We start from the raw sequence: 25,609 nt of genomic DNA, 5'->3' as shown, positions 1-25,609 counted from the left end.
CCAGATGTGCTTGCTTGACCCAAAAATTCAGGTTCTAGCCTATCAATGACCATGCCAAATCAACCCAAGACACTGGCTTTTGAGCTCATTGTCTCACACTGATGATACTTAATGTCAGGGACACACACAAGAGCAAAGTGAGATCAAGATTTATCAAGTATAATCAAGACAAAGTGAGAAAAATTCCCTAGAGTGGGAGGGCCCAGGAGATGAACCCATTGAACTGCTTGTTTAGGGGCAAATATAATGCCTATTGAGATTGCTTAATTCTTTGGGGGTGCTGAGTTTGAGTAACTTGGGTTTGTGTCCATACCCCTTGCCTGTCTCCCAGGAGGTGTCACAAGCTGTTCATGTGCTGGTCACCCAAATTGCTTAGTAGTCACAAATTGAAGCCCCCATTTCCCCATCTTTGATTTGTTTGTTAGATGCCGGTACAGAATCATTTTGCTGTTCCTGTCAACCCCATTGGCCTTGCCAGTCACCAACGTTGTAGGTGTGCTTTGGCTCCAAGCTTGGGCGAGTCTTCCTAACTATTGACTAAAATATGGTCTCTGTATTCTAACATTTGCATACCAGTTTAGCTTTACCTTTTATCTTACTGCCTGAAGAAAGCTGATTCCTGTCAAGAGGAAGGGAAAAAATAGAAAATTCCAACAAGAAACAAGGAGCATCCATGGTATATTTATACTAAATAATACCAGGTATTGCCCCAAAGGCCTTGAAAAGAGTGACACCAATTAAAATTTAGGTAAATGATGAGTCTTAATTCTATGGCATTTATGAGAAACATGCTTCACAAAAAGACAAAACAAAAAGGCATTCCAAGTCAAAACTAAACATGAGAGCCATTTCTGGGATTTCATACAGATGAAGCAGGTGGTAGGAAGGAGGTCACTAAGGGAAACCTACAAACAAGAGCTATCTCTCCAGGAGTTTAATATAAAGCTCCAGGTTACCTTAGTAACATGAGAAAACCCTCCTTTCCTGAACTTCAGAACAGTACAGTCTCACAGAAGGGTTGCTATGTCCCTTCACCACCTGTCGACTAGGAAGTGAGAACCAGACCTCTTTCTTTACAGCCCCTTACACAGCCCCTCTCCTGCCTGGGTCACTGAGTAAGTGATTGAGCAGACACCCAAAGGGGAGGACATATATTTATGATATAAATTGGCTTTGGCTCCAGGTATATTGAGGTATAGTGTCCCCAGAGATGTAACAATACAACTTATGCAGCCATTTCAAAACTAGCTCCCTGATGCACAGGGAGCTAATTTTCCACTGTCAAGGAGGGAGTGGTGTTTGTTTAATTGTTACCTTCCATAATGTGTCTTTTTACACAGTGATATTTGCTTGCTATAGATTTGTGCAGTTTAAAAATTCAAATTAATTTGCAAAGAAACTATTTCACCTCTAAATTTAGCAGTAGTTTTCAAGTCATGAACTTTATAATACGTATTTCATCTTATTCTTGGATGTGTGTTTTTGAATATATCTAAACAAACCTCATTCTGTTTATTGAAGGCATTTCACATGAGATTGTAAGATATAGCTAGTGAGATGTTACTACAGTGAAGCAAGCTGGCATACCTACCATCTTGTAGAGTAACCCATATGTTTTGTAGGAGCAGCTGGAATTTACTCAGTTAACTGAAATCTCAAAGGCATGCTGTTGTAAACCTGGTCTACATTCTATCCCTTATCTGTAGTCTTGCATGTCTTCTGACCAATGTTGCCACATTTCCTCTGTCCAACTCCTGATAAATTCTAATTTCCTCTATGTGTTTGATGTATTTATTTTTTAGATTTCATGTATAAATGGAACTATGCCACATTTGTATATCTTCATGTGTTTAATAAAATTTATCACAATGAGACTTATTATTAATTAAAAATGCTCAACCAAAAGCTCAGGCTTATTACTAACTAGCTCTTACATTTGAAGTCAACACATTTTCCTTATTTATGCTCTGCCACATGGCAGTACTTTTATTAACATGGCATATTCATCTCCTGCTCCCTCTGTGTTGGCTGGTAACTCCTCTCACTCTGCCTTCTTTCCTCCCAGTGTCCTCTGTGTCTAGCTGTTCTGCCTTTACTTCCTGCCTGGCTACTACCCTGTCAGTTTTTTATTAACCAATGAGAGTAATACATGCTCACAGTATAAAGAAGGATTATTCTATAACATGTGTTGAAGCAAATGATAGGACCCCTTCCCTTATTAAGTTTGAATAGTTTTCAGGTATGTATGTGTATAACCTGATTATTTTATTGATGCATCCATTGATAGAACCATAGATTGTTTTCACATTTTGAGACAGATACTTCTATGAGCATGGAGGTTTGACTGTCCCTGTGATGTGGTGATTTCATTGGTTTAAAGCTCAGTGTACATGATGTGTGCCGGGGAGGGGGGTAATTTTGTGACAAGGCATATATGTTTATAGTTTTCTGAGACACTCACACACTCTTTTCCATAATGGTTAGGCCAACTATATCCTCACACTCTTGACATTTTCCTCCCAGTATTGGGTATTTAACCTAGCTAGAGCTTTAGACATGCTAGGTTAGTGCTCCAACACTGAAATAATCCTCTTCTCTCTCTTGACTCTGATAATAGCTGTCCTACTAAGTGATGGTTTTATATTCATAATGTTGAACATCTTTCTGCATACTTCTTGGTCACCCTGCATCCTCTTCAGAGGCAACATCTACTTGGGACTTTTATGTGGTATTTTGTCAGTTTATTTGTTTTGGGTTATTGAGTTGTATGAGCTGTTTGTGAATTTCAAGTTAAATCCTTTTCAATTGTATGTCATTGTTTTTCAATCTGTATATTCTCTTCTCATTTTACTCATTGTTTCCCTTTGGGGATGAGATTATTTTTGTTTACTACAATCCCATTTATCATGATTTTATTATTATTGTTTTTATTATTATTTTTTATCATTTTGATGTTATAGCCTGATGTCTTTTGTGATACTCCTTCCAAGAATTATTGCCAGGCCAATATCAAGGAGCTTTTGCCATTTTCTTTCAGGAGGTTTCTGTTTCAGGGGTTATGGCTGGTTCTTACAAGTATTTTGGGTTTTTATGTATGATGGAACAAATGAGTTCAGTTCCTATCTTTTGCACATAGAAATCTCATTTTACAAGCACCAATTATTACAGAGAGTGCTATTTCCCCACTATAAATTCTGATGCATGAAACATTCAGTTTCCCCACAGTTGATGATCTTAGTGGGAGGCTTTTATAATGTTCCCGTTGTTGAGAAAATATCCTTCTATATCCAAACTAATGATTTTTTTTTTTGAAACAGGGTTTCTCTGTGGCTTTGGAGGCTGTCCTGGAACTAGCTCTTGTAAACCAGGCTGGTCTTGAACTCACAGAGATCCACCTGCCTTTCCCTCCCGAGTGCTGGGATTAAAAGTGTATGCCACCAATGCCCATCCAAACTAATGATTTTTTTGATCAAAGAAGGATGTTGTATTAGCAAATACCTTCTCTATATTGACTGAGATGGTCATATGTTTTTTAACTTTTATGCTAGTATGATGCATTATAATACTTTATATATGTTAAACCATCCTTGTATGCCAGGATGATTCCTACTTGGCCACATCATATACTATTTTTGATATATTACTGAGTTTAGTTTGCTGATATTTTGTGGAGGACAAAATATCAATGTTGAGAATATGTGTAATTTTCTTGTAGTGTCTTTGTCGGTCTTCGGTGTGAGGTCCGACTAACATCATAAAATACGTTTAGAAGTATTCCCTCAGGTCCTGTATTTGAGAGTTTGGGAATGCTGACATTTAATTTGTCTTTGAAAGTTTGATAGGATTGAGCTGAGAAGCCATCTGCTCCTGAACTTTTCTTTGTTGGGAGATTTTGATTAGTGTGTCAGTATTCTGTTTACTATTGTTCTGTTCGGGGTTCCCATTTACTTCTTCTAAATTAAATCATGTTAAGGTATGTTAGTCTAGAAATGCGTCCACTTCCTCTAGGATACCCAACTTGCTGGTATGTGGTTGTTCTTAGCCCCTGCTTGTGTTTTTATTTTTGTGGCATCTGGTGAAATGTCTCCACTTCCATTCATCATCAACTTATCACTATTTGTACTTTTCACTCAATATTTGAATATCCTTCATTTTCTCCTCAGTGTAGATAAAGGCTTATTGAATTCCAACTGAAACTAAAAATTGATTATTAGATTTATTGATTTTTTTCCTTGTGCATTTTATAATTTTTCTGTTCTTCATTCTTTATTTAAACGTTGAGTTTAGTTTGTCCCTTTCTATATCCTTGAAGCACAATTTAAGGATATTTATAGTCCTTTCTTTTTTAATATAAGGACTTATTGCTATAAAAGTACCTCTTAAAACTATTTTGGATTGGCCAGTGAGGTGGCTCAATAGGTAAAAGCACCTAACATACCACCCTGCTGCCCTGAGTTTGATCCTTGGAAAATCCAAGTAAATGTAGGAGAGAACTCACTCAATAAACTTGTCCTCTGACTTCCACACATGTACCATAGTATGTACGTGAGCACACAAGTACACACTAATAATATGAAATGATGTGATGATATTATAATAAAATGGTTTGGACTATATCTTGGAGTTTTCTATTTGCTGCGTATCCCTTGGGGTTTTGTCTTGTGTTTATATAGTTGGTTTTTCATGTTAATTGGTTAAATAACAATAGTGAGGCCACTGTTGGACAACCTTCAGTCACCTCAAGGTCACTGATGAGAAGTTTGGCTTTTGCTGAGAAATTCAACTTCCGTTTGATTTGGTATCCCCAGTTACTAAACAACAAATCCTATAGGTTATAAAATGCTTAAATGAAATTATTTTTTATTAACAATCTTGTATTATTTGCTAACACTAGGCACCTCATCTGGTACACACAGTGTTCATTAAAATACATTTTACTTTTTACTCATTATTTGAATATTCCTTCTGTTTACTTTTTACATGTGTTGAATATACATATGAGATATATGAAATGTTTGTACTTGTGTGGGTATAGAGATCAGAGGTCAACCTCTGATGTCATTCATCAGATACTGTCTACATTGTTTTTTGTTTTGTTTTGTTTTGAGACAGGGCCTCTTGCTGGAACCTGTGGCTCTCCAAGTAGTTTAGTCTGGCTGTCCAGTAAGCTCTAGCAAGCCACCTATCTCTCCCTCCTAGGTGCTTGGATTACAAGTACATGCCACCATGCCTGGATTTCTACTTGAGATGTAGAGGGTTTAACTTCATTCTAGTCTCATTGGCAGGTTCCAAGCCAATGAGTGACCCTGTCTCAAAGAGAGGTAGAACAAAACAACTGAGGAACAACACCCAAAGCTGTCCTCTATATCCACACTCACACGTATGTGTCCCCACACACATGCTAATATGCACACATGCATACGTGTATCCCACACACATAAGATAGAAAACAATTTATCCTGTCAAACACTTAGTAGTGTGATCAGAGCTGTTATGTCCTTGTAGTAAGGAATGTGCTGTGAAGTGACGCAGGGAGATGTTTGCACATCTCACAGTCAGCATGTCTACATTTGAACTTGATTCGGTGTTCATAAATGACTGCATGCCTTAACCCTGAAATAATGACATGCAGATTTATCTCTGCAACAAAACTGTCACGTTATTGTAAGCTGAATGCTGTGTTGATACAAAACATAGCTCTCACCTCAGGGGGAACCAGGGATTGTTTATTTTAGAGCCAGATATGAGTGATGATGGCCCAGGAACACACATTCAGCTTGCCACAAATACCATGTCTCAATGTGATAACAGCTTGCTAATGTTTTTTATGGTAACAGAACAAAAGAACATTATAAATCAAGGCAGTTTTCAAACACACTGGGGAACCATTAAGCAGGTTAAGCAAAGCAGGGAACTCTCTGAGTTTCAGATGCTATCTGATGACATACTTAGCTTTGAGGTTGTGAACATTTCTCTGTCCTAGACAATACTGACTGGCTGCAGGAACCTGAACCCAGCCACAAGCAAAGTAATATGATTCCCCTGTATCATGAAGCTTACCTTCTGCAGATCCCAAGAGGAAGCAGAGTAGACACAAGAACCAGAACACTGGGGACATGTGATGGGGTCAGGGTTTTTATACCTTAGTGGTGACCCCTCAGGCAGTGGAGGAGGAGCTGTATGGGACTAGCAAAGACCAGGTGGGCACAGGACTGCAGTGTTGGTTGCCTACAGGGTAACAGAATGGCTGAGGGAGCAAAGAGGTACTAGAGGGAACCAAAGCTCACAGCAGTGCAGAATGTGTTTTTTCCTGTGTGGTGGCAACTCCTGGGTCATGTTTTTCCAGAAGAATGAGGCCATGTGGACCAACTTTTATCAGGCTTCCCTGGTTATGATGATAAAGAGTGCCTTTGGGGGCTTGGGTGACACTGGGAAGGCTCGGGATAGTACTAGGTCTTATGGCTACAGAATTAGGTGTGTTCCCATATAGGGCATGCATCAAGGAGATGGTGGGGGATTCAGACATGGCAGTCAGAGGGCCACATAAACCCTGAGCAATGATACTGTCTACCCCAGAATGGAAAGCTACAGAAAGGAAAGGGGTTTGTTTTTATTAGATTTTTAAATTTTTTCTCTATGAATGAGAAAATCTAATTTTACTTTAAAGAAGCAGATTAAGGTAACTTATTTGGGGTACTGTATGAAGGACAAGGTCCCTGGTTATCTATTTAAAGGATGTGGATGGAGCCATGGTATAGCGGTGAAAGTACTGGGTTGGAGTTAAGTAGGAAGGAAGCCTTCTCCACTCTGCCTGGATTTGGTGCCAGCTGCGGTCTCCTCACCACCTCATATCTGGAATACACTGATGAGTTTTCTGAGAATAGTGGCCAGTGTCTACAGAGGTGCAATAAGGGTCACACAACACACCTCCTGGATGCTGCATCATATTTATGTCAAAGCACCCAATTATCTCTGGCAAGCTAATTATAGATGGGTGTAAGTGAATGTTTTTATAGGAGGAGGTGATTAGAATAAAATTACAGTTTTGACTTAGGAAGCTTAATTATCTCCAAATTGGTTTTGTTCCTGACTTTTTTTTTTTAACATTTTGAGGAGCTGAATTTACTGGTGTCACCTGGTTCAGATGGCAAAGGAAGGCAGCAGATGGCCCATGCCAGGTCTTTATTGAGTCCTGTTTGATCTCCTTGGTGAACTTTTAAATGAATGATATTAAATATTAAAATGTGTGCTTTTCAGTCCCAGTAGCTGTGAAAAAGTTCATGAAAACACTGTGAGGCAGGAGAATTACATCGAGTCACAATTACAGAGGTTTCCATGGTAGTGCTGTTGCTTTAGGCCAGGGTGAATCAGGATCTTAGAGGCTGCAGCATGTGGGTGACCTACTAGTATCAGAAAGCAGAGATGAAAAGGAAGTAGACAGGGCAAGATACTCCTTTACATGACGTACCGTCCAATGAGGGCCTGCCTTCCACAGTCCCATCACCTCCCAGTAGTCTAACTTCTGGGTCCATTGGTGACTTAAACCACCAATCCCTTCAGAGATGGCCTAATCTAGTCCTTTCTAGAGATACCCTCAGGAAAACTCCACTTAGTAGTCTCCAAGCTGGCCACAGAGATTCACCATCACAAGATGCATAACTAGAATATCATATTCACTTGTTAAAGGGCCAGCACCCTCTCCTGGGCATTCATCCTACACAATTGTTCTCTCCCCTGAATGAATTCCAGTTGTTTCCATCCCTGGAGTTTATAGGTCCAGGGATTTTCCTCACCAAGATAACTCACTGGCATGAGCTATTTGGCTCAAGGAATTTTCTGTAAATTAATATCACACATGACTGTGTGTTTGTCATATTGACATTACATGAATGTACCAACCTCACCTTTCCATGTCAACTGAGATGTTGTCCTTCACAGCATAAGTCCTTTCCTCAGGCAGTTTCCTGATGTGACTCTCCTTGGTGATGTCCCCTGTGTCATAGACTGCAGAAGCTAGACAGGTTTCTATTGTTCTGGGTGTTGACCCCAAGGGACTCTCAGTGTCTTGCAGTTCCCCATCTAAAGCTGGTGAGGTAGCCCTGCTAACCTGAATGCCTGCTTCAAATGGAGACAAGGATTACTCAGCATGTCTGGTATGAGGACGTGGAAGCATGTCTCAGGAAGTCTGGAAAATTCCAAGCAGCATTAGGGTTCAAGAAAAGCCCAGATTTCCAGGGAGATATATATCCAAGATATACCTGTAAATCAATCAGTTTCTACCATGCATGAAGAGAAATATGTGTGTGTGGGTTAGAAGGTGGTAGGAAAGGAAGCACCTATCATCTCTCATTGCTGAGGGATTGCTCACTTGCTCCCATCACCACTTTGTATCCGCAGACCAAAACTGCTCTGGCCTTGTTATATGATGAAGCCTTGGAAAATGCCTATGACGTCCGGCTGAAACTGACAAAAGAGGTGCTGACTATTCAAAAGCAAGATGTTGTCTGCATCGGTGGAGCACCTCCTGGTGCTAATGTAAGTGCTCTTGCTTCCAGGGCATGGCTCAAACCAATCCAGGTCCAGGAGCTTCAAAAAGACCTTCAAAAATCACTGCTCGGGAATTTCTGTGGGAAATTGGCATGCTGCGATTCATTTATCCCCAAGTATGGGCTGGTCACATCACACAATTAAATACTTGTTTTGTAGTGCTATCTCAGACCTTCTCCAAGTTTGTTTTTTTAATGTTGTGGGGGGGAGTGGGAGAGGTGGTGTGTGTGTGGTGGGGGGAAGTGGGGGTATAAGAGGCATGGTATATGCATGTATGTATGTGTAATGTGTTTGGTGTAGCCATTTGTATGAATGTGTAGAGGAGGCCAGAGGCTGACATCAGCTCCTCCTCTGTTTCTCTCCTTATTTCCTGAGACAGGGTTCCTTACTGAGCCCAGAGCTCCTCAGTTTGACTAGACTGGCAGCCCGGTACTTCTACCTATCTTTGCATACTTCTCAGTCTGGACACCTCTGACTAGGAACTGAATACAGAGAGTGATAGCACACATAGTTAATCCCAGCACTTGGGAGGCAGAGGCAGTCATACATCTCTGTGAGTTCAAGGACAGCTTTGACTACATACCAAGTTCAGAACTAGTCAGGGGTACATGGTAAGAGTTTTATCTAAAAAGCCAGAACAAGAACAACATGGCATTGACTTTGGTTTAACCAGTGTGTGGTTTGGGGTGAAATTCCTTCACATAGCTCCTACATTGAAGTCTGGTGGATCTAGTCATATAGGGGATATTGGATTATGAGAGTTCTTATTGCACAGATCAAGCCACTGGCAAATTCATCATTGTGGTCAAAAGAAATATCAAGACAGAATCTGTTGTGTGTCAAGAACCATCCCTCAGGGTCAAGGCCGTAGCATTTAGAGCTGGATAAGAAGTTGGGTGTATAATGTGATTGACCCTGTGGAAATGTGTAGTGTGGACATTCCCCTACAAATGAGCACCCCCGTTTCCATGCAGAGGCCCTCACTCACTAAGCGGAAGAACAGATCCCAGAACTGATGATGAAATGTGACAAAACTTTACTTCTGGGAAATGGATATGTTCTGTAGGGCAATTCATTGAATTCTCAATGCTTGTTTCATGTCCCTCCCACAATGTGCTATTAAATGACTTTTAGGAGAGACTGCATCTAGGATTCAGCCCAGCACACTGTCCTAAGGATTAGCTGGTGCTCACACCTTGGCAGTAGTCTCACTTCAACTGTACTTGGCTCTCTCCACACTTCCTTCTGACTATAAATATGTGAAGACAGCTGTCTTCTTTGACAGATAATTCTTACCCTTTATGTATCTTTTCATTAAGCACAAAAGTGGCTTTGAAGTGCTAGAGGGAGCTTTCCTATAGTAGTATTCTTCAAATTCCTGTAGAATTTTTTACCCACTATACCCCTCACTTCTTAACTTTCAGACTAAAGTTTTCACAGCTTCAGACTTGTGTTTAGATCTGTGCCTCTAGGTTTCTGCCTTGAGTCCCCACCCAGACTTCCCTGGATAATTAACTGTGATATTGGAACTGCAAGCTAAAATAGACCCTTTACTGACCAAGCTAATTTTGATCATGGTGTTTTATTATAATACAAACCCTAATGAAGGCTCCTTTCCCAATAGTGGATACTTAGTCTCTATGGCAGATTTAATTTTTATCAAATTTATTAAGATATAAATGACAATTAAAACCACATATATTTAAGCTGTACAATGTAATTATTTGTGTTACATATATGATTGTTTGACTTATATATAGAAATGATTGCTGTAATTAAGCTAATTCATCTATATAGATATATACTATATTACATGTACACACTGTGTACATGTGTGTGGAGGTCTCAGTGGTACTGGCAAACTTCAAGTATACAGTACAATATTGTGAACTGTGATCTTCATCTTGTAGTTAGAGTCCCAGAACTTAACCCTTTTTGTTTATATTTAATCCAGACAGCCTCCTGTGTCCCAGACTGGCCTCAAACTCCCCCGTGAAACCAATAGATGAGCATGAACTTCTGATCCTCCTGTCTGTATCTTCTAGGTACTAGAATTTCAGACATGTGCCACCACACCCAGCTATGAATTACCCATCATATAACTCACACCACCTTCTGCCTCTCACCAATGTTGCTACATCTGTACCTTGTAACCCTGGCACCCACCACAGACATGAGATCGTGCCATATTTTTCTTCTGAGCCTGGATTGTCTCAACATGTTAATAATCCCCTGCAGTTCATGTATGTTGTCACAGATGAGTAACTTCCCATCCTGTTCCAGGTTGACTGGTATTACAACATGGAATCTTAATCAATTCATTCATCCTTAGATACTTAGCTTGTTTAGAGATACTGGATGTTATAATTAATGCTGCAATGAATGTGGTTTAAACTGTGTGTTGCTGCTCTCTCTTGCTGCAGAGTAAATGACAACACTCTGGGCCCCTCAGATAAGTCCTGACAATGTGTCTGCCATGGGAGCCAGGTGCACTTGAATGTGGCCTGCATGAGTAAAATGAAAATGAATGTTCTTACAGGAAAGTCTCTAAATTGCAGCCCTTTCCTTGTGTGTGCTCTTATAAAGGGCTCTTTACTTAGACCTATGATGTATGCACAAAATAGAATGCTTCCAGTTACAATACCATGTGGGGAATCCACTCATAGATTCTGTGAAGTATGTTTATTTGCTGTTTTTTTGGTTTCTTATTCAGAGTGAATGATGTATTTAAGGCATCAACTTTGTTGGCGAGTGATAGATTCATACCTCTGTGTACTGCTATTCTAGGAATCTCTCTTAGAAGCACTGAATATGCCATCTTATAACCAACATACTCCCTCCTAATAGTATATTTACAGGTTGATATGACAGTCTGTGGAAGGCATCACACATGCCAAGGGCCACAGCAGCTTTTCCTAACAACCTACTGTTTCTATCTGTGTTATTTTGGTACCCAAGCCCCAGGATAATGCAGGATTTCCAGGTGTCCTGACATATTCCTTGGCCTCTGTCCTTGCTTTTCAAACATTGATGCTTTGGAATCCTTCAGTCTGCATGTCATTACTTTTCAGTTAAAGTATGATGTTGATGGTTCCCCTCATATTTTTGAAGGAAAAGAAATGCCTTCTCTATTTATTATTGTACCCAAGCCATCTCCCCTGTCCTTCCCAGCATGATTCCTACATGATTTGTCCAACGCCTACATGCAGCTGTGTAAAATTTTTCCATCCATTTAGACCTCAGCAAAATGAAAAACCATGATTTCATATGTAGGAGACAAGATTTTGAGTATTGCCAATTGATAAGTATATTATATGTTTAGCTTTTATCGCCATGTTGATTTAAATGTTATTAGCCATCTGTGTTTGGTGTATGAAAAACCTGATTCTTGGGAACGCACACTGGTGACCACAGTTGGACTAAACCCAGGGAAACTGCAGTGATAAGTTCTGAGAATCTCCCTTCTGGGGTTAGTCAGAGGAAAGCACATTTAAAAGGAGCCAACTTCTCCACTTGGAGAATGGACATGGGCATTGTCCAAATGGGGCTTTGTTGACAGAGCAATGTTGAGAGTGTTACAACAAGCTAACCAGCTCTATAGCAGTTTTGTGTGGATTTACAGTGATGCCTTCAACAGGACCTGATTTTTACCAGCAACTTTGTTTACCTGTAAGCAGGCCACTGGTTGAAGGCTGGCCATGCTACTGCTATTACAGAGGGTGGAGAGTGCCAAATTGGAAGTTTTCTTTTAAAAATTGCTTAAGTTTTGACTAGGAAGTTATATGTACATTCTTGCATTCATGCTCTGATAATGCATTGTAACCTAAACTTATTTTTTCCCTAACATTTTTTAAAGCACAGAACTGTTACACTTCGCAGACAACCTGTGGGTGGCCTGGGCCTGAGTATCAAGGTATGAGCTTGTTTTCTTGCCACACCTGCTCTTCAGGCCCTAAAGCCATCAGTGTCAGTCCTGATACCTGTTTCCTTCTCATGTCTCTGCCTTCTAGGGAGGAGCAGAGCATGGTGTCCCTGTCGTCATATCCAAAATATTCAAAGACCAAGCAGGTAAGACTGGTCCCAGTGACGGGCATGAACACTGACTGCTATAAGAAAATGGCTTTTTAAGTGATAGAAATTAGCACACCCTCATTTTGGATGCATTCTTTAAGCTGCATTTCACTGCTACTGCTCTGTGTGGTTTTAGAGGGTGTGTCTGGTCCCTTGATACAAGCTGGCTTACCTCTCCATTTCCCCTGATCCTGTCAACCCATGTTTCTTGTGTGATGTCTCCAGTTACCACACAGAGAGCACTTACTACTGCAAGACTGAACAATGAATCTCTTACAGTTGGTTTAAAGCTGAGGAGACTTAAATGGAGAGTGAGACCCTGCAGGGTCCTCTGGCCTCAGGAAAGAGGCTATGGGCATGAAAGTAAGATACTCATTTGTAGAGCTCCAGGCATGCTCATGAGTGACCCAGAAGGGAAGTGAAAATCTACTGCTTGGAAACAGGGCACATGGACATCATGGCATTAACTGTCACAACAAGCCATGAGAGGAGCACCAGCTATGGTTAGTAATGGCAGAACTAATGGTTTCTGAGAGGACACATGCACACAGGAGAAGGGGAGGGTGGGACTTCCTTATGGGTCAGGGAAGTCTCAGCAAAATAGGGTATTTCCTGATGTCCCCAAATGATTTTGTTACTGGACACACTACTCTCAGCTTCTCATAACAGCCTCCCGTGCCTTCCTCCAGCTCTGTCATCCCAGCCCCCAGACCCCTGCCTGGGAAGCTCAGTCTGCACAGACTGGTGTGCTAGAGTTAATATGGGCAGTCCCCTTCAGTCAGGTGTCCCAAGGGGTGCTTAACATGCAACCTTAGGCCTCACTTTAAAAAAAGAAGTAAAGGACCTGGAGGTGGGTGAGTTTGGTGAGCTTCCACACCTTGAACTGAGATCAAAGCAAGGGGTGACCAGCCACCATGGACTCCTGTGGTCCTGGCTCTGTTCTTGTTAGAAGCAAAGGGCACGGGGTATGGAGAGGAGAATAAGCTTGAACTGTCCCTCCAAACTTTCTCAGTCGCACTTGTTCTGGTATAATTAGCCTGGGTCTGAACTGCACTGGATGTCTGAAAGTCGGTTTCATAGACTCATCCAGGCTACTGATAGAGGCCACAGAAAGCATAGAATTGAATTGCAGAGATATTTCAAATGAGAGGTGAATTTCCAGAGGGATTGTGGACCCCCATGATACCTTCGAATACATTTTTGAGAAGGAGAGAAATGTCCACATGGTTCATTCTGAAATTGGAATCTACATGAAAAATTGCCTTCACCTAGGACATTGAGGACTCAATTCAGGGAGACACTTTCCTCCTTTCTGAGCAAGGTGGAAAAACCTGTTTGCAGCAGACAATATATCTAATTAGGAATGAGATCCAATAAGCCTAGGAATGCAGCTTTTCTGTGCTCCCTGCCCTGAGACAGGAAGACACTACCTATAGGTCAGGATAGAAAATATGGAAGCACACATCTTACTACACACACACACACACACACACACACACACACACACACACACACACACACAGACACACACACAGACACACACAGACACAGACACAGACACACACACACACAGACACCACATATATATATATATTCCACTCCCTCACTCCCTCACCCCCTCACCCCTCAACCCCTCACCCCCTCCCCGGTGGCACCAAGGACTTCATTTGATCAGAAAATATGAGCTTAGCTCCAACCTTGGCAAGTGGGAAAGTGAAAGAACTATATAGTTCTCAGAATCAAATGATCATTCTTTTTGAGATTTTTTTAAGCAAATAGAAACAAAAGCTGTGGTTAAATTGGACTTCGGGATCTGCGTTGTTTATCAGATGTAATTATGGTGCTGACATGCTTTACAGTAGTATAGGCTCTGGTGCATTGAAAGTGAAATTCTATAAGCAAGGAATAAATCAATCCTCTCAAGTGTTAGCTGTGTTTAATTACTTCTGTGCCCCTGTCAACCATCTGTGTGGCTGATTAATAATTGAAGGATGCTGCTCATGTCCATTTCTCTCTCTATAGGCTATCTTTGAAAACATTATGGGTTCTTTTTCATTGGTGCATTTTTTTTACTTGTGGATTTGAAATGCTTCAAAAAGGAATGGGGATAACCAACAGATAAGTCAGTGGAAAATTTCATGCTCAATTGAGAAAGAAAATCTTGGGGCAGGAGGTCACCTAAGGCAAAAGCAGGAGTAAGGTTGTGGTTTTGAGAAGGGGACTCTAGCTAAGCTTGTTGAAATCTCCTATGCCTGATTACCATGATTAGATATATGTGGACAGGGGGCAGAGGGCTTAGAAGAATTTTTGCAAATGGAGCTGTCTAGAGTGAGGACACACTGGCACAGTACTCCCAGTGAGGGGACTCTTTTCTTCAGCCCTTTGGAAGCCTCTCATGTAACTCTAGTCCAGCCAGGCTTGACATGAAGGTGGGGTCATACCACAAACGCCTTTCCATCTGACGTCCAGACCAGAGGATGTGGTAACTATGCTATCCTGCCCCAGTCCCTTTCCTACAGGACTCTCTCAATACTTCGATAGAGTTCTTCAAAGACACCTGTTCACGTCTCCCTTGTGTTCATCTTCTATGTCAGATATCATGAAGTAGCTTGCATAGGATGTCTAAAGGAAACATGAGCATTGTAGTTATAGTTAGGATTAGGACTTGTTCTCACTTGCTCATGTCTTAATGTATGACTTAGACTCAGAGTCATAGGCAAAGGAGGGCTGGCTCACTCTGAGTCTCTATGTGAGGCTGACAGAGGGATGGATATGCCCATCACATGAATAATATGGTGTTGGAGTATGATACTTAATGCCTAATGTTGCAGAAGCACTGGAGGATGGGCCTCACAACAGTTGGTACACTTATCTCTAATGCACAAAGGCATCTGACATTTAACTATTCCCAGACTTGAGAAACAGAACCTATATTTCTCAGATGTTGACGTGCAGAGCACACACAGTTACCCAATTAAGTATGGGGCCTTCAGACAGCCTGGAAATTTGGCAGTAAGGTCAGAAACAAGAATAAGGCAATGAAATTGGGAATATCTGCTTGTTCCAAGAGAAACTGCCTGTCTCCCAGTATGTTCCAAGATGCTCATCGTGACTTGGATAGGTGTTGCAGCATCCCCAGGAGGAAGGGCATTCTCTAGCTCTCACTCTCTGACCACAGCTGCCCCTCAGGCTGTTTCTTCTGTCTTGCATTTAGGAACAAGGCTGATATAGCCTGTTGGATCAAAGAAGAAAAATCAGGAATTCTCTTATGTGTGTAAGAATTTTTCCAATGTTGTGCAACAAATATCTCTCTGGGGGCATTCAGGAAGGAGATTAAAGTTGGCTGCTGCGTGATGGGATGACAGTGAACACTCCTGCCATGCACATTCAGAGAACAGGAACCATGTGCTATATATAAGATGTTAAGGATGATTGAATAAGAAAACATGGATGCGTCTTGAAGCTATTTTGCTGTATATGTAATGACTTTGTTTTATGCTTAAGAGGAGCCACACTAAATCTTTTGAAATGTGAAGTGGTGAGGTTTGTTTTGCACTTTAAAAACATGCAGTCACTATAAGGAGAGGACACACTGGATGTGCAGGCGCAGCAGTTCAGAACATCATGCAGGATAAAGATGACCTCTGCAAAAGTGCTCTGCTGAGCTTGAGAGTGCATGGATGGAGTTCAGATGCCCTTTGTAGATAGTGTCAGGCTGCCAACAGTGCGCTGTGGTAGCAAGAGGACAGAGGGTGGGTGCTGTCTACTGGTTCATCACCCTCGAAAACAGGTGAGTGGCGATGACTTTGAAACAGTGACCTGCAAGCCCTGAAGGGTCAGGTGAAAGGGGGGCAGGAAAACAATATTCCACGTTGATTGAGTGATCTGTGCAGAGAGAGTGTGTGCATGGGTTCAGAGGTCACTACAGGAATGAGGAATCAGAAAAAAAGAATTTTGCTTGAATTGATGGAAAAGGGAACTCCTTAAGGACACAAGTGGATAAAGGTGATGCTGAGGATAGGGCTAAAAGGAACCCAGAAGTTGAGAGGGAAACACTGTTGTCTCAGCTTTGGCTCTTCCATCCTTCCAGAAGTGATCCTTCTCATCTCCTCACCTGTGGAGCATGAAACCTTGACACAAGTTAGTGAGTATGACCAGGGTGCAGATCCTGATGGCACCATACCAGAATGTCATAATGTTGTAGAATTTAGACCACTCACTTAGAACCCACCCTAGGGTTCAGGTGAGGACAACTCTGCCCCCACCCACCATGATCTCAGAAGTCCAGAGTCTTACAGGTCTGCCCCTCCTGGTGCTGGGGGGTGGGCAGATGATACTGAGACTGTCTGCAAACCAGATGCTAATCTGAGTATCTTGGTCCCCAGATCCTTTTTAATATATGGTGTGATTTCTGACATCATGACGGGGGAAATTTGTCATCACATATTTTATTAAAGAAATGTTGAAAATAATTTAAGAGCATTAATACTTTATCACAAATTTCAGTTCCTTTGATTCCTCACCTACTCTGAATCAATTTTATACATGTCTGCAACTGATTCTTTTGGTAATTGCAAAACTCCATCAAACAGGCAAAACATCCATGACTACTATAATTACAGTCCTCCTCCTCCATTCACTCCTTCCTTCCTCCCTTCCCTCCCTCCCTTTTAACATTTTCACTATGATGAGCACTGGCTTTGGTGATGAGAGTAGTGGAGAATAACTAGTTTGCTTTTATAGAATACATTACAAAGAGAGAGGGAAAACATAATAGTCAGGTGTGTCTCTGGTTTGAATAAAAACATTTAAGTTGAAACTGGAACTTCTGTGTCCCACACATCCTTGAGTGGCCTCTGAGGATTCCATGAGTTCTTGATGGGATCATCCCCATATTTCAGATGAGGACACTGAGACACAGACATCTGGAAGGGATTTCCTAATGATAGACAGCAGCAACAGAAACATGGCAATTCCAGGCCCTTGCCTCCATGCTCATTCCTGGTTTCTGACTTCACTGTCCTGTGCAGCTCCTTACAGCACTGTGAGGTTGGTCCAGCAAAGTTGGGATGTCTCTGCTGCTCTTCACTTACTCCTGAGCATCCGTTGTGTTGCTCCTGTTCTGGGCAACTGTTTTTTAAGGTTCAGTGATACTCAGCTTGTAGTGACAATGGGAAAGATGCTTGAAAAATTTCAGATGAGCTTTGGTTATAAGGCCAGAATAATCCATATATAGATTATTCTTATTGGTGGTTATTTAACTAAACACAGGATTTTATTGACTATCGAATCAGTTTATAACTAGACCACTGTGATAGCTCAAATTAGAATGCCCCAACAGGCTCATATATTTGAATTTTTAATCCATAGTTAATAGAACTGTTTAGGAAGTATTAGGAAGTGTGGCCTTGTTGGAGAAGGCACGTCACTAGGGACAGATTTGAAGTTTTAAAAACCCATGCCATTCCAAGTTAGCTCTCTCTTAGAGTTGTGATTGTGGATAGGATGTAAGCTCTTGGCTACTGCACCATGCTCCCCACCATGATGATTGTAGACTCTAACACTCTAGAACTGTGACCCCCCCAAAAAGATGACCATTGCCTTTGTCATGGTATCTTATTAACCCAATAGAAAAGTAACTAAGACAATCATTTATCTCAAACATGTTTATATTTAAACTCCCTTATTACACACTAAACCCCACACACTTATAGTGGGAGACTTCAAAATCCCACTCTCACCACTGGACAGGAACACCAGACAGTAACTTAACAAAGAAACAAAGGGAACTAACAGAAGTTATGACACAATTGGGTTTAACAGACATCTATAGAACATTCCATCCAAACACAAAAGAATATACCTTCTTCTCAGCACCACATGGACCCTTCTATAAAATTGATAACATACTTGGAAATAAAGCAAACATCAACAGATACAAAAAAAACTGAACTAACTCCCTGTATCTTATTGGACCACTGGGGCTTAAAATCAGAATTCAGCAACAACACAAATTGCAGAAACTCTACAAACTCATGAAAATTGGGCAATGCACAATTGCATCACTCCTGGGTAAAAGAAGAAATAAAGAAAGAAATCGAAGACTTCCTAGAATTCAATGAAAATGAAGATACAACCTACCCTAACCTATGGGACACTCTGAAAGCAGTGCTAAGAGGAAAGTTTATAGCACTAAGTGCCCACATTTAGAAACTGGATAATAGCCACACTAGAGAATTAACAGAACACCTGAAAGCTCTAGAACAAAAAGAAGCAAACTCACTCCAGAGGAGTAGACATCAGGAAATAATCAAATTGAAGGCTGAAATCAATAAAGTAGAAACAAAGAAAACAATACAAAGAATCAATGAAACAAAGAGTTGGTTCTTTGAGAAAATCAACAAGACAAACCTTTATCCAACCTAACCAAAAGGCAGAGAGAACATGCAAATTAACAAAATCAGAAATGAAAAGGGTGACATAACAATGGACACTGAGGAAACACAGAATCTTCAGGTCATACTTTGAAAACCTGTACTCCACAAAATTGGAAAATTTAAAGGAAATGGACAATTTTTTGGATAGATACACTTGACAAAATTAAATCAAGAACAGATAAGCAATTTAAATAGACCTATAACCCCTAACAAAATAGAAAGAGTCATGAATGGACCCCAACCAAAAAAAGCCCAGGGCCAGATGGTTTCAGTGAAGAATTCTACCAGAAATTCAAAGAAGAGCTAATACCAACACTCCTCAAATTATTCCACACAATAGAATCAGAAGGTTCATTGCCAAACTCTTTTTACAAGACTACAATTACCTTGGTACCCAAACCACACAAAGACACAACTAAGAGAACTATAGACTAATCTCCCTCATGAACATTGATTCAAAAATACTCAATAAAATACTGGCAAATGGAATCCAAGAACAGATCAGAAAAATCGTCCACCATGATCAAGTAGGCTTCATCCCAAAGATGCAAGGATGGTTCAACATATGAAAATCCATCAATGTAGTCTCCCATATAAACAAAATAAAAAATAAAAAAACACATGATCATCTCACTAGATGCTGAGAAGCCTTTGAAAGATCCAACACCCCATCATGATAAAAGTCTAGAGAGATCAGGGATAACAGGAACATACCTAAACATAATAAAGGCAATATATAGCAAACCAACCATCAACATCAAACTAAATGGAGAGAAACTTAAGGCTATTCCTCTAAAATCAGGAACAAGACAAGGTTGTCCACTCTCTCCAAATCTCTTCAATATTGTACTTGAAGTTCTTGCAAGAGCAATAAGACAAGAAAAGGAGATCAGGGGGATACAAATTAGAAAAGAAGAAGTAAAACTTTCACTATTTGCTTGCATAAATGACCCAAAGAATTCTACCAGGGAACTCCTACAACTGATAAACACCTTCAGCAAAGTGGCAGTATACAAGATTAACTCAAAAAAAAAAATCAGTAGCCCTACTATATACAGACAATAAAGAGGCTGAGAGAGAAATCAGAGGAACAATACATAATTGTTTACCTTTTACAATAGCCACAAACAACATAAAATTTCTTGGGGTAATGCTAACCAATCCGGTGAAAGACCTACATGACAAGAACATTGAGTCATTAAAGAAAGAAATTAGATACCAGAAAATGGAATGATCTCCCATGCTCTTGGATAGGTAGGATCAACATAGTAAAAATGGCAATCTTACCAAAAGCAATCTACAGATTCAATGCAATCCCCATCAAAATCCCAGCACAATTCTTCACAGACCTTAAAAGGACAATACTCAATTTTATATGGAAAAACAAGCAAAAAACAGGATAGACAAAACAACCCTGTACAATAAAGAAACTTCAGGAGGTATCACCATCCCTGACTTCAAGCTCTATTATAGAGCTGTAATCCTGAAAACAGCTTGGTATTGGCACAAAAACAGACAGGTAGACCAATAGAATCGAGTTGAATACCCTGATATTAACCCACACATGTATGGACACCTGATTTTTGACAAGGAAGCTAAAACTACACAATGGAAAAAGCTTCTTCAATAAATGGTGCTGGCATAACTGGATGTGGACATGTAGAAGATTGCAGATCCATATCTATCTCCATATACAAAACTGAAGTCCAAATGGATCAAAGACCTCTACATAAATCCAACCACACTGAACCTCTTAGAAGAGAAAGTAGGAAGTATCCTTGAATGAATTGGCACAGGAGACCACTTCCTGAACATAGCACTAGTAGCACAGACACTGAGATCGACAATTAATAAATGGGACCTCCTGGAACTGAGAAGATTTTGTAAGGCAAAAGACACAGTCAACAAGACAGAATAGCAGCCTACAGAATGGGAAAAGACCTTTACCAACCCCACATCTTACAGAGGGCTGATTTCCAAAATACACAAACAACTCAGGAAGCTAGTCACCAAAACACCAAATAATCCAATTACAAAGTGGGGTACTGAACTAAACAGATAATCTCAATAGGGAAATCTAAAATGGCTGAAAGACACATAAGAAATTGCTCAACATTGTTAGCCATCAGGGAAAAGCAACTCAAAACAACTCTGAGATACCATCTTACACCTGTCAGAATGGCTAAAATCAAAAACACCAATGACAGTTTATGCTAGAAAGATTGTGGAGAAAGCCGAATGCTTCGCCATTACTGGGGAGAGTGAAAACTTGTACAGCCACTTTGGAAATCAGTACAGCGGTTTCCCCAGAAATGGGAATCAGTCTACCTCATGATCCAGCAATTCCATCCTTAGATATACACCCAAAGGATGCACATTCCTACAACAAGGACATCTGTTCAGCTGTGTTCATATCAGCATTATTTGTTGTATCCAGAACATGGAAGTAACCTAGATGCCCCTCAACCAAAGAATAGATACAGAAAATGTGGTACATTTATACAATTGACTCCAATGTGGTACATTCCACAATTTACACTCAGTGGAAAAAAACAATTAAATCTTGAAATTTGCAGGCAAATGGATGGAACTAGAAGAAAGCATCCTATCTGAGGTAACCCAGTCACAGAAAGACAAACATGGTATGTACTCACTCATATATGGATTTTAGACAGAGAAAGGGATTGCCAGCCTACAATTGACTCCTCCAGAGAAGCTAGGAAACAAGGAGGACCATAAGAGAAACATACATGGTCCCTAAGTGAAGAGGAAAGGGACAATTGGGAGCATATGGGGAGGGGGGAGGGAGGTAGGGGAAAGAGGAGGGGAGATGAGGAGGGGAGAGGAGAACATGAGGGATCAGGAAGATTGAGTGGGGAGAGGAATAGAGGAGAACAAGAAAAGAGACGCATCAATAGAGGGAGATATATAGATTAAAAGAGAAGTCTGGCACTAGCGAATTGCACAGAGATCCACAAGGATGACCCTAACAAAGAACCTAAGCAATACTGGAGAGGCTGCCTTAAATGCCCTTCCCCTATAATGAGATTGATGACTACCCTAAATGCCATCCTAGAGCCTTCATCCAGTAGCTGGTGGAAGCAGAAGCAGATACCCACAGCTAACCAATGAGCCAAACTCCTGGAATCCAGTTTTAGAGAGAGAGGAGTAACCAACAAAGGGGTCAAGACAAAACTGTGAAAACCCACAGAAACAGCTGACCTGAGCAAGTGGGAACTCATGAACCCCAGACTGACATCTGGGAAATCAACATAGGACCAAGCCAGGCACCCTGAACGTGGGTGTCAGCTAGGAGCACTAGGCAGTCTATGGGGCCTTTGCCAGTAGAACCAGCATGTATCCCTGGTGCACAAACAGTCTTCGGGAGCCCATTTCCCTTGGAGGGATACTCCTCTTAGCCTAGATACACTGTGCTAAAGGGTCACAGCATTAGGAAGATTGAGAACCACTGACATACAGGAATGTCTAACCTGATATAGGAATTTGCTAGGTTTTTTTTTTTCTTTTTTGGTTTTTCGAGACAGGGTTTCCCTGTGTAGCTTTGGAGCCTATCCTGGCACTCTCTCTGGAGATCAGGCTGGCCTCGAACTCACAGAGATCTGCCTGCCTCTGCCTCTGCCCCCCGAGTGCTGGGATTAAAGGTGTGCGCCACCAACGCCTGGCTGAGTTTGCTAGGTTTTTAATGACTCAAAGACAGCCCACAGAAACAGCAAAGGACACATGGGTCACAGCAGCCTACAAAAATCTCATGTGTTCTCCTCCTGAATACTGGCATCAAAGTAAGGAAGAATGAAGCTTTCTTCAATAATTTAATAAACTTTAATGATGATATTTCTGATTTTGTAAAATTTTAGAACCAGGGCAAACTACACACAGATAATGAAGAATGAGTGGTAGGAATATGCAAAGTAGAAGAGATTTTAGTTAGAAATTGTGACCATAGCTGAAAAGCCACGAAATGGCATACAGGCTTCTGCTCATTTTGTAGGTCAGAAAAAGAAGTAGAAATAATTACTTACCCAGTCTCTCACCACTAGTACAGATAAGTTTAGTGAACTTAAATTTTGTTTAGAAATATAGTTCATTGTGCCACAGTAGGTCATCTCATTATGTACTAATAAAACATGCAGCCACAGCTTAAATTAGTTAATTAAATAACTTTCCACCAACCCTCACCTGCCATCCCCACCCTGCCCTACACCTCCATGACACATCCTTGTCATTAGTTTCTTTTCCTATTTGATAATTTTCATCTGTATTGCTGAATCTAATATCGATCATTTCTCCTTAGCATGTGTACTTCTCTGATTCCCACACTTCCATTTAAATATTGTTAAATTAAGTAGCTATCATCTTTATTTTCATGGATGTGTCTAGTGAATAGTGACTCCACTATTCACCTGCCCTGGAGCATCTACCACCTTCAGCTGGGTTGGAGGCTGCTGAGTCTCTGGCACTTTGCTTCACAAATGAAAGGCCTTTTCTTTGTGGTGTATCACTCTCCCTTCGTTTTGATGCTGCAAGGGAATTTCTCTTGAAGTTTAAAATGTGAACACTCAGGGCCATTGAGAAAGATAGTTACTATCTTTCCTCTGGATGTTTGGGACCCTGTGACACTGTATTGTCTCAATGTCTGGATGAACTTCTCCGAAGTGGATTACAAGGTACCTTTTTGCCTGTCGAGGTAGATGTGGAGTCAGAATTGGGGTTTATGTTAATTTTTTCTTATTGGTTTACTGTGCCAAATAAGTTTTGTTCTGGTCTCAGGTTAGCCTGCCCTTAGACATAAATAAAGATTGCTCTGGTTTCACTCCGAATTGGGTCACAAATCAAAGGGAGAATATGTCAACTTTCCTTCATTGTTAAGGCATCAATGAGAGATATGCTTGTAAAGCTATCAGTGTAAATAGAACTTGACAAGGATAATCAAATTGACTGCATAACTGAATGAAAAATGTGAAAACCCCCCAAAGAATTTAGAGATATTTCAAGAGCTCTGAAGCACATGTTATCTATTGCAAATTTAATTTAAATTCTGTGTAGGAACTCCCATCTCCATTGGCTGAGTTAAGGCAGAACTAAAAAAGGTAAACATAAACATATCAAATGTTGCTAATTAATGTCAGAACCAGACTGTAGGCTTGCAGTATGGGGCTGGTGATTATGGATACTTGGGTGCCTAGATAGGCTCCTCACAGATCCTTAGACCAGTGTCCTGGAGCCTTCTCAAATCTAACCAGGACCCACACAGATTTCCCAAGAACATGATATTTGAACTTTGTAGTGCCTTTCCATGACCTGCACAGATCTCAAGGCATGGGGTTTGGGGTCATTTGTTTCTGCTCTTGAAGTAACCCAATGTTATCAGAACCTTGGCTTATGATTTTGGGAGCCTCCTGGGAGACAGAAAGCACCATTTAAGTTAAGATTGCATCATACTTCAAGGTCTAGCCTTTAAACTACAGTAAGAGTGTAGATGGCCCTGTTATTGGTAAATTACACCTTTCTAGAAAGTCCTAAAACTTAACAAAGGCAGTATTTGGGAAAAGAACTGAGTTTGGTTATTGAACCCCTGTGGTGAGTTCCTTGTAGTGGGTAGTAGTAAGCCATTTTCCCAACATGAGGCCACCTGGTCCTCCTTATCCCCATCTCTAATGGAAATAATGTTATTTTCTATCTTATTTAATATTGTTTTTGAGCCAGGGTTATTGAATACATGACTAAATGGAAAATAGCCACTGTGGCTGACTGCTTACCAGTTCTATGTGACTGGACAAGATTCTCTGGGAGTTCAGGAGCTGTAGGGAATCAACTGTAGTGCGTGATGACAGGGTTAATTGGTTTCTGCTTGTGAGGCAGAGCTAGTGAAATTCACACCATGGGAAACGTTGCATAAGCAAGGGAACTGCTCCCCCCCACACACTCACCAGAACAATGAACATGCAGGAATATTTTATTGCCATGGCAGCACTGGCACAAAAGTAAGTGAAAAACTGCAGAAGTACAAGGTGAGAACAGCAGATGTTAGATAAGTCAAGCTGTGTTGTGTTTATGGGAGCTCATGTGTGCTCTTATGTGCTCACATGTGGACACTCTTGTTTGTATTGCGGTATCAGGGTCTGGGGAGGCAGCTCATGGATGAGCTTGCATTAGGCCCAATACTCCAAAGGGGGTAGGGCAGATAGAATAGAGGATGTTTTGTATAGGCTTATTCTGAGAAAATTATATTTTAAAATCACCAAAGATAACTGAATGTTCAGCAATTGTGGAGCTGCTTTGTTATTTCAAAGCCTGGATTATCTCAGGAATGGCACTCCAGCATTAATTCTAGAAACACAAAAGGCGCAAAGAGGACTGACCATTTTAGCCGATTCCCAGTGTTAATATATTGTTTGTTGTTTACTTTTAACAGAATCAAATTTTAATATTTACCCTGTTTATTATTTTTCATAGAGAATTTACATTTAAGAAAAAAATCAGTCATTCTCCTATTTGGGTCCGGGTTGCTCTGATATTGTCTGTTGCCCTCTGTG

The 25,609-nt window shown here is 40.8% G+C and overlaps 1 protein-coding gene across 1 annotated transcript in view; it reads left to right on the top strand.

Moving 5' to 3' along the window:
* Positions 1–25,609, top strand: part of Sntg2 (syntrophin gamma 2) — a 196,792-nt gene that overhangs the window by 56,422 nt on the left and 114,761 nt on the right. The window contains exons 2-4 of the mRNA XM_027424734.2: positions 8,398–8,535; positions 12,404–12,460; positions 12,558–12,615. Of these exons, the coding sequence (XP_027280535.1) occupies positions 8,398–8,535; positions 12,404–12,460; positions 12,558–12,615 (253 nt within the window). The remainder of the gene's footprint in view (positions 1–8,397; positions 8,536–12,403; positions 12,461–12,557; positions 12,616–25,609) is intronic.

Source organism: Cricetulus griseus, chromosome 7 (genome assembly GCF_003668045.3).
Source record: "Cricetulus griseus strain 17A/GY chromosome 7, alternate assembly CriGri-PICRH-1.0, whole genome shotgun sequence".
NCBI lineage: Eukaryota > Metazoa > Chordata > Mammalia > Rodentia > Cricetidae > Cricetulus > Cricetulus griseus.
The sequence above is the reverse complement of the archived record's forward strand: the minus strand, read 5'-3'. Positions and strand labels throughout refer to the sequence as shown.